Source organism: Eretmochelys imbricata, chromosome 22, assembly GCF_965152235.1.
Source record: "Eretmochelys imbricata isolate rEreImb1 chromosome 22, rEreImb1.hap1, whole genome shotgun sequence".
NCBI classification, from domain to species: Eukaryota; Metazoa; Chordata; order Testudines; family Cheloniidae; genus Eretmochelys; species Eretmochelys imbricata.
The window spans coordinates 7,252,438-7,266,583 of record NC_135593.1 but is presented as its reverse complement, the minus strand read 5'-3'; the positions used below and the strand labels follow the sequence as shown (position 1 = coordinate 7,266,583).

Genomic DNA, 14,146 nt, shown 5'->3' with positions numbered 1-14,146 from the left:
ATCAGCAGCCTGCCAGGCTAGTAGTGGCAAAAATTTGATGTACTTTGGGACCCACTGTGACTTTGGTTCTTATAAATCCTGCTGTAAAAAGTTAGATCATTTGGATACAAAGCTGCAGAGTGTTTTAAGAGCTGCTCCCACATGCAGGCCCAGCTTTGTCGAACTAGTTTTTAAAATTAAGTTAAAGTAGCTTCAGGTTTTATTTGTGCCTCTGAGTCCCCTAACCAGTTTTTGTGGTTTTACAATCACATTTTCCAACTGGTTTTTCTCCCTTGTTGGTGGGTGGAGAAACCGACATAAACAAAAGGACAATCATTGACCAGGCCCCGAGTCTGTTACACAATCGCTAGCAGGGATTCCTGCACCTATGCTGAGTCTTGCTTACTATACAGATGAAACTGTGAAACTGACATGAAATGTTGTCATATGCATTTGGGCCCAGATTTTTGAAGGTATTCAGATGTTATGTTCAGCGTTGCAATGACTGATTTAGGAGAGTAAATACCATTTTCAAAAATGATTTAGGCACTTAGGAGTCTAAATCCCATCAACTTTGCATATGATTTGGTCTCCAAAGTACCTAAATCCTTTTAGAAAATTATATTTAGGCTCCTAAATCAGCTAGATGTTGCAATGCTGAGTGCAGCAGTGCCTAAATATCTTTAAAAATCTGAGCCTAAGTAATTAAATGGGGAAAAAGACACAGAGAAAAATATTTTTTCCCTGATATCTTTTATATATCCTTAATCCTGGGTGTAATTTTAACCATTACAAAGCCGAAAAGAATTTCAGACAGAAATGTGATTTTTTTTTTCCAAGTTGATGCTTGATAATAAAAAGGCTGAATTTTGTCACTGAATGAGTCTAGCTTAGAGGAAAAGAGGCCTGATGCAAAGCCCTAACCCCAACCCTTAAAAATAAAGATTTCCATTGATTTTGAAATGCCTGTGAAGAGTAGAGAGAATACTTCAGTATTCATTGAAATAAAGGGAAAATATGCAGCTGTTTAAAGTGGTTAAAATGTAATGCCCTGTGCCAAGGGTTCTTTTGTTCTGGAATGAGAATTTTCAAGGGAGCTAGTTGGAAGGGAGTGTAAAAGTACCCACCTGCCCAGGGAAGTCCCAAGTCCAAAGCGGTGCAAGAAATTTCAAGCTTGAGTGCGATATCACACAGCAGTAATGGCACTGCGAAGAAAAGCAGCTTTGTCATTCTGAGCAAGCAGAAACGGAGGCTCATGTTCCCTTGCTTTGTTCAAGATGACATTACTCTCCTGAATTTTCATGACTGTAGTAACTGTTTTAATGCAGGTAAAATATAGGTCTGGCTGCCTCATTGAGTCACAGGAATGGTAGGAGGCTAATTGCTAACATTGCAGCACAGTGCTGCAAGGACTTTTACAACTTCCTGAAACTGTAAAGGCTCAATGACAAAGCAAGTCCTTTTATGCCTTGTGATTTTTTTAAATAGAACTCCTCTGTTCAAGCTAAATTGCTGTTAAATCATGTCCATAAAGGTACTTTTGTCAGGAAAGCCAGGAGGGTTCTTTTGTGCTACCTCATTGCTTTCGGAGGGAGCTGCGGGAAGAGAGGTTGTCATTACAGAGCATTGTCTTGCTTCCTGACTCAAATGAATGCCAGATCTGCCCTCCCATTGACATGCAGGCTATTTGTGTAGCTCCCGCTTCTCTTCACCCTTAGAAAGGCAGTAACCCGTATGAATCTCCATGGCATTGATTGCGGATTTCACTTCTTAGTGGAATTGGAAGGTCTTAACAAACTGACTTATTTTCCCAACTTGATACAAAGCTCAAGAGAAGCAGCATTATGTAGAAGAATTGAGCAGGACATTGAGAGTCAACACTCGTGGGTTCTGTTCTTGTCTCTGCCACAGACTCAACTTTGTGGCTTTGGGGGGCAAATCACTTGAACTCTGGTTCTTCAGTTTTCTCTTCCGTGAAATTCACCTACCTCCCAAGGAGCTGGATGAAATTTAGTTTACAAATAATACTTAGGGTCCAATCTTCAGCTGTAACTGGAGTGCTCAGCACTACTACTACTCAGCACTACTTGAGCGCATATGCTTGTGTGAATAATCGGCATTGATGTTACTCTGAGCTTCGTGCTCTCAGTAGGACGTATTATGTGTTGTCTTGCCTGGTTACCTGAACCTAAACGTGGGGGTTGGTTTGTTTTATTGTGCAGTGTCAAAAAAACACGGCAAGCTCATCACTTTCCTGCGAACATTCATGAAGTCACGCCCAACGAAACAGAAACTGAAGCAACGCGGGATCCTGAAAGAGAGGGTGTTCGGGTGCGACCTGGGAGAGCATCTCCTCAACTCTGGCCATGATGGTAAGAGAGAAATTCCTGAGTTCCTCATTCACACTGATGCTTGGGGCTTGTTTAAAGGGTGATTTTTATCCTAGTGTTTTAGTACCTTCACAGGGAGAAAATATCAGTTCGGTTCCCAAGGACTGTTAAATATAGCAGCTAATGGCAGAACAAGAACCAATGGCTGCAAGTTGAAGTCAGACAAAATCAAATTCGAAATAAGGTGCACATTTTTAACTGAGGGTAAATAGCCACTGGGACAAACTGGCAAGGGGAGCAGTGGATACTTCTACTCTTGAAGTCTTCAGATTATGCCTGGATTCCTTTATGGAAGATATAATTTAGTTGAATGTAAAGTATTGGGCTCAACACAGGAATAAGGCGATGAAGATCCCTGGCCTGTGTTACAGGAGATCAGACTTGATGATGTAATGGTCGCTTCTGACCTTTCAGTCTCTAAATCCGTGGGACCTGATTCTCTTTTCGTGCGTGTGTACATGAGGAGTAACCCCACTGGAGTCAGTGGAGTTACACTGTTATGAATGAGATAAAAACTAGGCTCAGAGTTATTGCAGTTTATTTGTTCATGGCAATGTCCCTGATGTGCTAGACACTTTCCAGCAAGGACAGTCCTTGTCACAAGAAACTCACAGTCTAAGGAGACACAAACAAGTAAACAGAGGATGGGGAAGGGTAACACCATTGTTGTTATACAAGTCAGAATCCCTATAGGCAAATGGTGGAGAGGGTTAGGAAATGGGAAATTAGAACATCACAGGCGTTAGAAATCAGATACATTGTAATGCCACTTATTCTTTCCAAGTCTATCAATATTTCTATCCGTTATCTTTACATGATTCCAGCTCAGTCTGCAAACTGGGGCCTTTCTATCTGCCTTTCCCACTGCTCCCATAAAATACACAATGTATAGGAACTAGCTGGATTTTACTTTAGAATTTTGCTTTCCTCGAGTCCGTGACAAGCCCATTGCTCCTCCCTTGTCTCCTCAACAGCTACTAAAACAAAGTGTCAGGGAAGGGGTGTCCAGGCCAGGAAAAAGCTACATCTACTATTTCTCTTCTTAGGTTTGTTTGATATGATCTGCTCTCTCATCTCACAGTGACACCTCTGATCAGAGGCTGGTGAATCAGGGAGGCTCCAGAACTGCTGAGTACCAAGCTAGAGAGGGAGAGCTATTCAAACCTATTCTTTCACAGTTCAGCAGTAGTCGGAAGTCGTTCACATATACAGCCCCTTCTGGTGACGTCTGTTTAGGAAAGCAGCAGACCAGTATGTAGCAGAGCAGCCAGAGTACCAAGCAGTTAAGGGCATCAAGAAGGTAGAAAGGGATACAGCATCACTTCCAGCTATGTCAGTTTTTGTTTCCTTCATATTTTTCCTCTTGCCTAACCAAATAGATTGTGAATCTGGGCAAGTGGCCGACATCATATGTCAAAGTCCATACTGTCATGTCTTACAGCTTTTGCCTTGAGGATGAAGGACAAGGGGGCAGGGAAGAGGGGTTTCTTCGCTGAGTTTACACCAGTAGTATTTTAGACTCCTTGCTCATACAGATGGCTTGAAGGGTAGGGGCTGGTGGAGGGCAAGCAATGTGTTGCCTTAAATGATTCCATTTGGGTAACAGCAGGGTTTAATCTTGTCACTGACTTTAAGTATTTTACTGCCAGTTTTGGTGGACAGCATCGAACTGTTCTTGTGAAATCAGGACTGTGCCAAAGCTCATTGGTTTGTTAATTAGAGCCAGTGAAGGTCGATATAACTGGGGCTGGAAAAGTCTGAGAGAGCCAGAAATTGGATGGTTTGGAAGCAGAAGCGGTACTAATGTCCCATTTAAGAAATGGATCCAGGATGGCTAGTTTACGCCACCTTGTTGCTGTAGAATATTTTGTTTTATCTCCAAGTGGGAGAAATCAAGGCAATCAAAAGGCATGCAGAGAGAGAGTGAGCTCGTGACTGGGCAAAGCAGGAATTCTGTTTAATCCCCAAAGCCCCCTCTTGTTCCCTTGAGTTGAGCAAGACTGAAGATGATTTATTAAGTTTCATAAGAGACAAGGGGCAGATCCTCAGCTAGAGTAATTGTCAGAGCTCCAGTGATGGTTCATCTGTGAGCATTGACACCATCTGAGGACCTGCCCCCTAGTTTTTGAACCCCCTCCCCACGGCACACTCCTCCATGATTATGTCTGTGCTTCATTCGTGAGGTCTCTTCATCTGTGCAGTTTCCAGTTCTTTTCAGCCTTGACTTAATGACTCTTTCACAACTCCCCGGAGCAAAGCAGATCCAATCTGAATGTTGCTAACAGGGGCAGATCTCCATTTCTCACAGCAGGGTTGATTTTTTTCTGTGTGATTCAGCTCCCTGACCTATATTCCAAATGAGGTCGTTCTAAGGATTAGTTTTGCAGAGACATTTTTGCGTTCTGGTGAATCAAACTATGCGTACGCAGACAGCATTTTAAGTACCCCTCATTCTGAAGCGTTAGATAGCTTGGTCTCAGAGAAAATTGTTAAGCAGAACTGGTTGATCTGCTTAAAGGGGAATTGAGATATCACATGAGAACCTAGATGAGTTAGATAGAGAGTGGGTACAATAATATCCTTTCATCTGTGAGATCAGACAATAGCTCAAAAATGTTTTCAGAGTAGCTGCTACCATGCAGTACTTCATACGTGCGTCAGTTTTAGCTGATGAAACAGCAAGGGACTTGTTTACATCCAGAAAGCATTTGATGGTGTGACGGTGATCGAGATTCACAGAAAAAAATATCATTTCGTTAAATTAATAATAAATGTTGACACTTTGCTACCCAATAACCAAAAGCGTCTGCATGGCTTAAGCAAAACGTTTTGGGACAAAATGTCTTCAAAACAGGCAACAGCACATTCACATGCTCTCGAGAAGTGCAGAACTGAGCTGTTGTGCTCCGCGTGTTGAGAACTGTCGAGTCGCTGCTGCTCAGCTGACGAGGCCTTGCCTTTCAAGAATTTATCTTGGGACAATCTGAGTAGTTCCAATCCCATGCCTCTGAGATGCTGCAGGCTGCCCTTCATATAGATGGGTCCTATTTTATTTACAACACCCAGAAATGTGCTAAATGCTTTGTAGTGCAAGGAAAAGTTAAATTGGCAATCTGCTGTCCTGATCCTGCAAACACTTGAGTTACTTTCCTCATGTAAGTAGTTCCTTTGAATCCAATAAGACTGCTTACATAATTAAGTGTAAGTATTTGCAGTACTGGGCCTTAGTTTTTTGACATGGGATGATGAGTGAGAATAACAGACAGACAAAGATGAGCAAAGGGTAAGGAAGGATGAAGGTTGCAATAGGTTACTTGATTTAGGGAATGGTCACATCTTGATGGTGTGCATACTTAGTGTTTTAAGCTTTAATAAGTTTTAATACTAAACAGGTAAACTTTGGTATATATTGAGCATAGCCAGTGCAGATGGTTGTGTTTTTATTAATGAAGGTCTAGAGTACAACCGGTATAGGGTAATGGTGGTATAAAGCATTTATATAGTGCCATCAATCTGTAAAGGAGTTTGCAAACATAGGTGAAACACGTTGCCTGCCACAAAGAGTTTACAATCCAAATGAGGCAAAGAAAAGAGTGGAAGTGTGGTTCGGTGGATAGGGCACTGGACTAAGAGTCAGAAGACCTGGGTTCTGTTCCCAGGTCTTTGCTATAACGTTTGGCAAGTCTTTTCATTTCTCTGCCTCAGTTTCCTCTCTCTTTGTTTAATTATACTTACCTTCTTTGATAAATTGGTTTGAGATCTACAATGAAAAAGTACTGTGTAAGAAGAGTTAAACATCTTATTATTAGACAAGTCGTAGGACAACAGACCAGCTGTGGAATGACCAGAGTTATCTATTCACAAATTCGTGGTCCCATGTACACCTTAAGAATACCTGGAAGAATGTACACTTCCATGTATAGTGGAAGAATACCTGTCTGTCTACCATCTCTACATTTAAGAGCAGCAATGATGCTTTAGCAGATATCCCTAGATTTAGAGCACGGAGTTCTCAAAAGAGAGCTCTTGAGTCTGCCAGTTTTTCTTGTTGGCATGACAGAACCTGTGTCTGTCACCCTTCATGGCATAATCCATCTATTTACTCTGACTTCTTTTTAAGGAAGGTATCTGTGCAGCAAGTGTATGTTGCAATTGGGTGGAGTCAGTATTTGGTTGTTGTTGTTGACTTTATTTGGTATATGGCTGCAATTTGTTGTTGTATAATTGGGTTTGGGCCAGCAGGTTACACTGCACACTATTTGCGGGGGGAGAAGAGGAGAGAAATAAAAATATAATGTTTGTAATAGAGGCAACAGGGGAATATTTTAATATTGAAACAATTCTGTACCCCCGAATGACAAATGAATGCTCGTAATTGTATGGGAGACAGTGTCCTGTTTATCTATTTTATGTTAGCACTAGACGGGTCAACCAGTATTAGGACTCCTTTATGGTAGGTGCTGTACATAAACTTAGTGAGAGACAGCCCCTGCTCCAAAGTGCTTGCCTATTTAGTTAGATAAGAAAGACAAAAGGTGGGAGATGAACATAATTTGTTGGGGAAGAGTCAACATGGTTTTTGTAAAGGGAAATCATGCCTCACCAGTCTACTACAATTCTTTGAGGGGGTCAACAAGTATGTGGACAAGGGGGATCCATATATAGTGTGTTTAGATTTCAGAAGGCCTTTGACAAGGTCCCTCACCAAAGGCTATTAAGCAAAGTAAGCTGTCATAGGATAAGAGGGAAGGTCCTCTCATGGATTGGTAACTGGTTAAAAGATAGGAAACAGAGAGTAGGAATAAATAGTCAGCTCTCAGAATGGAGAGAGGTGGTATCCCCAGGGGTCTGTACTGGGCCCAGTCCTATTCAACATATTCATAAATGTTCTGGAAAAAGGGGTAAACAGTGAGGTGGCAAAATTTGCAGATGATACAAAACTACTCAAGATAGTTAAGTCCCAGGCAGACTGCAAAGAGCTACAAAGGAATCTCACAAAGCTGGGTGGCTGGGCAACAAAATGGCAGATAAAATTCAAATGCAAAGTAATGCACACTGGAAAACATAATCCCAACTATACATATAAAATGATGAGGTCTAAATTAGTTGTTACCACTCAAGAAAGAGATCTTGGAGTCATTGTGGAGAGTTCTCTGAAAACGTCCACTCAGTGTGCAGCGGCAGTCAAAAAGGCAAACAGAATGTTGGGAATCATTAAGAAAGGGATAGATAATAAGACAGAAAATATCATATTGCCTGTATATACATCCATGGTACGCCCACATCCATGGTACAGCTCACTGCTGTAGCTCACGAAAGCTTATGCTCAAATAAATTAGTTAGTCTCTAAGGTGCCACAAGTACTCCTTTTCTTTTTGCGAATACAGACTAACATGGCTGCTACTCTGAAACCTGTAAAAATGATTAGGTGTATGGAATGGCTTCCGTATGAGGAGAGATTAATAAGATTGGGACTTTTCAGCTTGGAAAAGAGATGACTAAGGGGGATATGGTAGAGGTCTATAAAATCATGACTGATGTGGAGAAAGTAAATAAGGAAGTGTTACTTACTCCTTCTTATAACACAAGAACTAGGGATCACCAAATGGAATTAATAGGCAGCAGATTTAAAACAAACAAAAGGAAGTATTTCTTCACACAACCCACAGTCAATCTGTGGAACTCTTTGTCAGAGCGTGTTGTGAAGGCCAAGACTATAACAGGGTTCAAAAAAGAACTAGATAAATTAATAGAGGACAGGTCCATCAATGGTTATTATCCAGGATGGGGAGGAATGGTGTCCGTAGCCTCTGTTTGCCAGAAGGTGGGAATGGGTGATGGGATGGATCACTTGAGGATTACCTGCTCTGTTCATTCCCCCTGGGGCACCTGGCATTGGCCACTGTTGGAAGACAGGATGCTGGGCTAGATGGACCTTTGGTCTGAGGCAGTATGGCTGTTCTTATGGGAGATGGGAGCTATTATTATACTCATTTTGCGGATGTGGATCTGAGGTGTGGAGGGATTAAGATTAACATTTTCAAAAACACTTAAATCCCATTTTCAAAAGACACACTTAGGAGCCCAAGGAAATCTCTTTGAAAGTCGGTGGGACTTAGGCTCCTAAATGATCTACCCGAGGTCACACAGGAAGTCTGGGCAGATTCTGGAATTGAACCCACATCTCCTAAATCCAGTGTTTTAGCCCTAAGATCATCCTTCCCATCACTGTTAAGAATCCAGCATCAACATTTTCTAAATAAAGGTTTCTGCCCCTTTAAAATGCAGAGCAAGGTCTTATGTGGGTGGTAGCAGTGATGTAAGGTGTACAATTTATTGAGCATTTCATATGCTCAATGTGCATTACAAACATTAAGTAGTAAGTCCTCACAACATCCCAGGTAGCATTTCTCCCATTTACTAGTACGGAAACTGAGTCGGAGATTAAGTAACTTGTCCCGTGCTATACAGTAAGCATGTGGAAGAGTGAAGAATCCAGGCCTTCCAACTCCCATTGCTGTGCTCTAAACTCTAGCCCATGCTGCTGCTTTGTGCATACAGACCTGAATATGTCTCAGTGAACCAGCTGCAGCTAATATCTGTCAGTGGTTTCCACTTGTGATACTAGATTATGATGATACACACATTTCATACAGATACAAGGGCTATCTCCTCTCTGTCCTTTCTCTCTCTCTCTAACTTCAGCTGTCAACGTTAAAGATTTGGGGGCTGTTGAGTTCAAGGTTTCTGTTTCAGGTTTATCTCTACAAATAATGAATGTGTAAACATCCTCTTGAGGTATATTGGTTTTTATTGTGCGGCTCAATTCAATTATGGTCACTTCCATGCCTGTGGGATGTGTGCCTCCATTTAATTTTAGTGTGCGACTACTGTAACTTTTAAATACCTTTCCCCACTGATGAAGTCATTTGGAAGCAGCCCAAGCTTGTTAGGGAGTAGTTCTTTTTTCATCAGGCGGGAGAGATATCTAATTTGTTCTGCTCTGCTGACATCTGCCATGCTGCTGTATTTTATGGAGTGGCAACTCGCAGCACTCTTAGTATAGTCCCTGATAAGGGAAGCATTTTAGTTCTTCCCATTATGGCACAGGTAGGGATGGAAGCAAAGCGTGTCTTTCCAAAAGCACACCTGCCACGCTCCTCTCCAAATGTAAAGAATCCTATTTACAAGGGATGCGTGAGTTCAGGAGAGGAGTTGGGTATGTCATGCATTGCAATGCCTATGCAACATACTCATTTGCTCTTAAGGAGAATTAGGGTATGTCTACACAGTCAACGTTAAAGTGCTGTAATAAAACCACCTCTGCGAGGGGAACAGCTACCAGCGCTGGGAGCCATGCCACTTTACAGCACTGAAACTTGGATCACTTAAGGGGGTGTTTTTTCACACCCCTGAGTGAAGAAAGTTTCAGCGCTGTAAGTGGCAGTGTAGACAAGGCCTTAGACATGAAACTTCCTGTGTGAATCCTGAAAATGATTGTAAATGTGGAGAGCTCACCACTCTGTGCATCAGTTTTCCCAGCTGTAGAATGGGGATAACGATCCTGACGTCATTCATAAAGTGCTTTGAAAACTAAAACTGAAAAGTGCTCTAGAGGAGCTAGATATTTTTATTGTTTATTTTATTATTAAATATGGATGCAAGGTTATGAACAGTTTGTGTGTGTCTAGATGGGCAGAACACTTTTGGAATGTGGCAGTGATGCGTTATTAACAATAATAAATACTCTTCTTGGAGTAGTGTCCCTGTGGGTGCTCCATTTCAGGGGCATATGTGCCCTGCACCTTTGATCAGAGATTTTTGGTAGTAGTGCCCATTCAGTCCATGCAGGTACCCTACACATTCTCGAACCCTGGACTGAGGCTAGATACGGCTGCATGGGCGACCGTCCGTAGTTCCTTCTCGACTGCCTTCAGCCAGAGACAGAGTTTAATGTATGCCAGTTTTTCTCTTTAGAGTTAGAATATAGTATATGGAGTTAGTTCTTTAGTTAGTTTATAAGATTCCTATTACTTTATAGTTGCTGGAACTGCTGATCCTGTTTTCTTTAAAAAAAGAAAAGAAAAAAATATTGTTTTCCCCCATTATTGTGGGGGTCAGAAGCAATTTTTTTCTTGTCTCTGGGTTGCTGAGCTCCCTGGATTTTAATAGGTGCGTCTCCTGTTGAGCAACAGGAATAGGAATTCTGTGTGTTCATTGCTTGGAAAACTTGCATATGCGAAGCAAGTGTAAGATTTGCACTTCTTTTAAGGGAAGATCCTGAAAAACAGGGAAATTAAATATAGGTTATTAATGAAGGAGCAAGCCTTAAAACTGGCTTTGGACCCAGATGCCGAGAACCCCCTCAAACAGGTACCTACTACTTCTGTTAGTTCCCTGTCTACATCAAGATCGTGGTCACAGAGAGCTACAGGTGAAGACAGTGTCAAGACCCTGGTCTCTGACGCTCTCCATGAATGAGGTACCTGTAACCACTCCTTCGGTACCAAGGGCTTCCCACTCAAAGACCAAGGAAGGGGATCAGAGGATCAGAATAGAGAGTTCCTCCTCAAAGACGATTCAGTCACTGGAGACATCAAGCCCGATAGGAGTGCTATTGATGTTCCAAGTTCTTCAGGTACTGTGAAGCACTCTGAGACTTCACCTAAGTCCCATGCCTCAGCAGTAAAGGGCACACGACTGAAGATTACTATTATGACTACCATCAGAGCCCATGGTAGCGAGAGAGCAGCCTCACTGGAATCTGCGGTACCATTGATACCATCATCAGCACCCCGGACAGCAACATCGGGAACCACAGTGCCTTTATGAAGGTCTGTTGTGTTCCCAGTACCACAGGAGTTCTGGTATCCTAAAGACCTCATGGTCCCGAATGAGCCTGAGTCTCCCCCCTTTGCAACCTCCAGACGCCTCTCTGAACCGAGATCTGCAGGGTTACTGAATGCACGTATTGTAGTGAGATCCACTACTTCCTGAGCCTCTACAGGGAAGGATTGTCGTCACCTGTACAATATGGAGGGAGGTGGTAGAATCTTCTTCCTTAGAAGTTTTTAAGGTCAGGCTTGACAAAGCCCTGGCTAGAATGATTTAATTGGGGATTGGTCCTGCTTTGAGCAGGGGTTGGACTAAATGACCTCCTGAGGTCCCTTCCAACCCTGATATTCTATGATTCTATGATCCTATGTGAGGGAGCATTCGGAGTAAGACTCAGAACTGTCAGTTCAAGGCTCTCTAGTTTACTTTAGGAGACATTATTCCCTTTTGCAGATCCAAGGAAGGCAGGATACAAGATCCTTTCTTGTTAATACCTGGGAGAATCAACAATGTCTGCCCCCTTCCCTCCCCGCTCCCCCGCTCCCAACGCCTTAGAGTCCTCCTCATTGGTCTTCAGTGGCCCCATAGGCAGTGTACCACCAGCAGTTTTGAGGGCCCTGATTCAGTTTCATAAGGAACTTAGAAGACCTCTTCTTCGGCAGCTTTGATCCCTCCCCTCCACGCCGAATCAGTAGAGGAGACCTTTGAGGAGCAAGAGGTGAGGGCCGACAAGAAGGTCAACCCCTTCCCTCCCCCCTTACAAATATTGCTTCTTCATAGCCTGATGAGGCAGTAATGCCATCATTAGCTAATGACTTTTGGTAGTTCCAGGCTCTGAAGAAGTGGGTCGCGGACACAGTTCAGATTCCTCTGAAGCAGTCCGGGTTTCCCATCCTGGACATATTGCATACTTCTGCTTCAGCACTGTTGGCACTGCCAATTAATGAAGCTCTTGTTGAGCCAGCCAAGACCATGTGGCAAATGCCAGCAGCGGGACCCTCTGCATGTCAGTGTTCCAATAAAAAAAAAAAAAATACCTTGTCCCAGACAGAGATTGAGTTTTTGTTTTCACACCTGGCACCAAATTCTTTGCTTGTGGACACAGTTAATAAAAGGGGGAGATGGCATATTTGTAAAGCTACCCCATGTAACAAGGACCAGAAGTAACTGAACCTTTTGGGTCGTAAAAGCTACTCTTCAGCAACATTTACAGTTCAGGATTACGAATCATCAGGCACTGATGTCAGAATGTGACTACCAGAATTATGAGAAGTTTACTGCTTTGATTGGCCATTTATCACAGGAACATCGAGATCAATTTAGTGTCATAATAAAGGAGGTCACCTCTTGATGAAGACATCTTTGCAGGCTTCACTTGATGTGTCTGACACTGCAGCCAGGTCTATTTCTGCCACAATAGCAATGAGATGAGCTTCCTGGCTTCAGTTGTCTGGTTTCCCCCAAGAGGTTCAATCAACCATTGAGGACTTACCATTTAATGGCGCACTCTGCACAGACGACTCACTTCGTGTCTTAAAGGATTTTAGGGCTACACTTAGATCCTTGGGGATATATATCCCTGCAAATAAAAGGAAATTCAGCAGTTCTTTGTCAGCACAAAGAGTCCTTCCTGCTCAATTTTCCACCTTCTGTAGACCATCTGAACTGCCTGTTAAGTGGTCAACATTTTTATAAAAAGAAGACTACTATCTCGACTGCTTTATCCCAGTTGCCATAGTCTTCCAAACATCAGTTTTGATGGTTTGGTCAAGCGTGAGTTTCTGAATTCGATGATGGTCAAGGCTTATCTCCCTTCTGACAGGTTTCTCGCTCTAAAGAACCTTTTCCAAAGAATGCTGCTCAGTCCTCAAGTGCTAGCAAGGCCATGTCTGCACCGAAGATGGCAACTTGCATTTTTGTAACACAGAAGGCCAGGTTATCGATATCTCCAGATGTGGCCAAGGATAGTTTACGTGCCCAACAAACAGGTTTCTTTACTCACCTGGGTCCTATAGTCACTCACCTGGTGAAGGGACTTGCTGGGTTTGTGGGGGAATCCTGTTCACCCAGAATACCCCTAGAGCCATAACAATGCACACTTCTCTCTTGGGATGTAGAGCACATTTGGGTCCTCACGCAGCCCAAGGCAAATGGTCACAACAAAACAATGCCTGCACATCAATCTGCTAGAACGGAGGGCAGGCATAAATGCTGGCCTTCGCTTTCTTCCCCTAATCAAAAACAAGTAAATCAAGTTCATGAGGGACAATTTAGCTTGTACGTATTATATCAGTCATCAGGGAGGAGCGTGTTCCCCCTTGCACTGCACTGCAAAAATAAAGTTTTGGAATTGGTGCATAGCCAACCAGATAATCATTTCGGGTTCTTACCTTCCAGGTTTACAAAACACCATGGCAGATGACCTCAGCAGACATTTTTCCTTAAATTACAAATAGGAATTGGAGTCTTGAGTCCTCTAAAACATATTCCCAGCTTGGGGGTTTCCAGAGGTCGAACTTTTCACCACTGCAGCCAACACAAAGTGCAGAAAATTTTCCTCTCGTAGGATCCAACCCTCAATCTCTAGGACAGCGGTTCTCAAACTTCATTGCACTGCAACCCCCTTCTGACAACAAAAATTACTACATGACCCTGGGAGGTGGGACTGAAGCCTGAGCCGCAGCTTCAGCCCCAGTTGGGAGGGGCTCGAGCTTCAGTCCCGGGCCCCAGCAAGTCTAACACCAGCCCTGGCAACCCCATTAAAATGGGGTCACAACCCACTTTGGGGTCATGACCCACAGTTTGAGAACTGGATGCCTTTCTCATTACATGAACAAGGGATCTTTTTTATGCATATTCACTGACTCTGTTGGTTTTAAAGGTTCTCGACAAGATCAAGCAGGACCAAGCCAGAGTCCTTTTGATTTCACCAACTTGGCCAA

The 14,146-nt window shown here is 42.9% G+C and overlaps 1 protein-coding gene across 1 annotated transcript in view; it reads left to right on the top strand.

Annotated features, from left to right (window-relative positions):
- The window catches only part of ARHGAP32 (Rho GTPase activating protein 32), a 215,968-nt gene that overhangs the window by 166,981 nt on the left and 34,841 nt on the right, over positions 1-14,146 (top strand). The window contains exon 13 of the mRNA XM_077839787.1: positions 2,202-2,351. Within this exon, the coding sequence (XP_077695913.1) occupies positions 2,202-2,351 (150 nt within the window). The remainder of the gene's footprint in view (positions 1-2,201; positions 2,352-14,146) is intronic.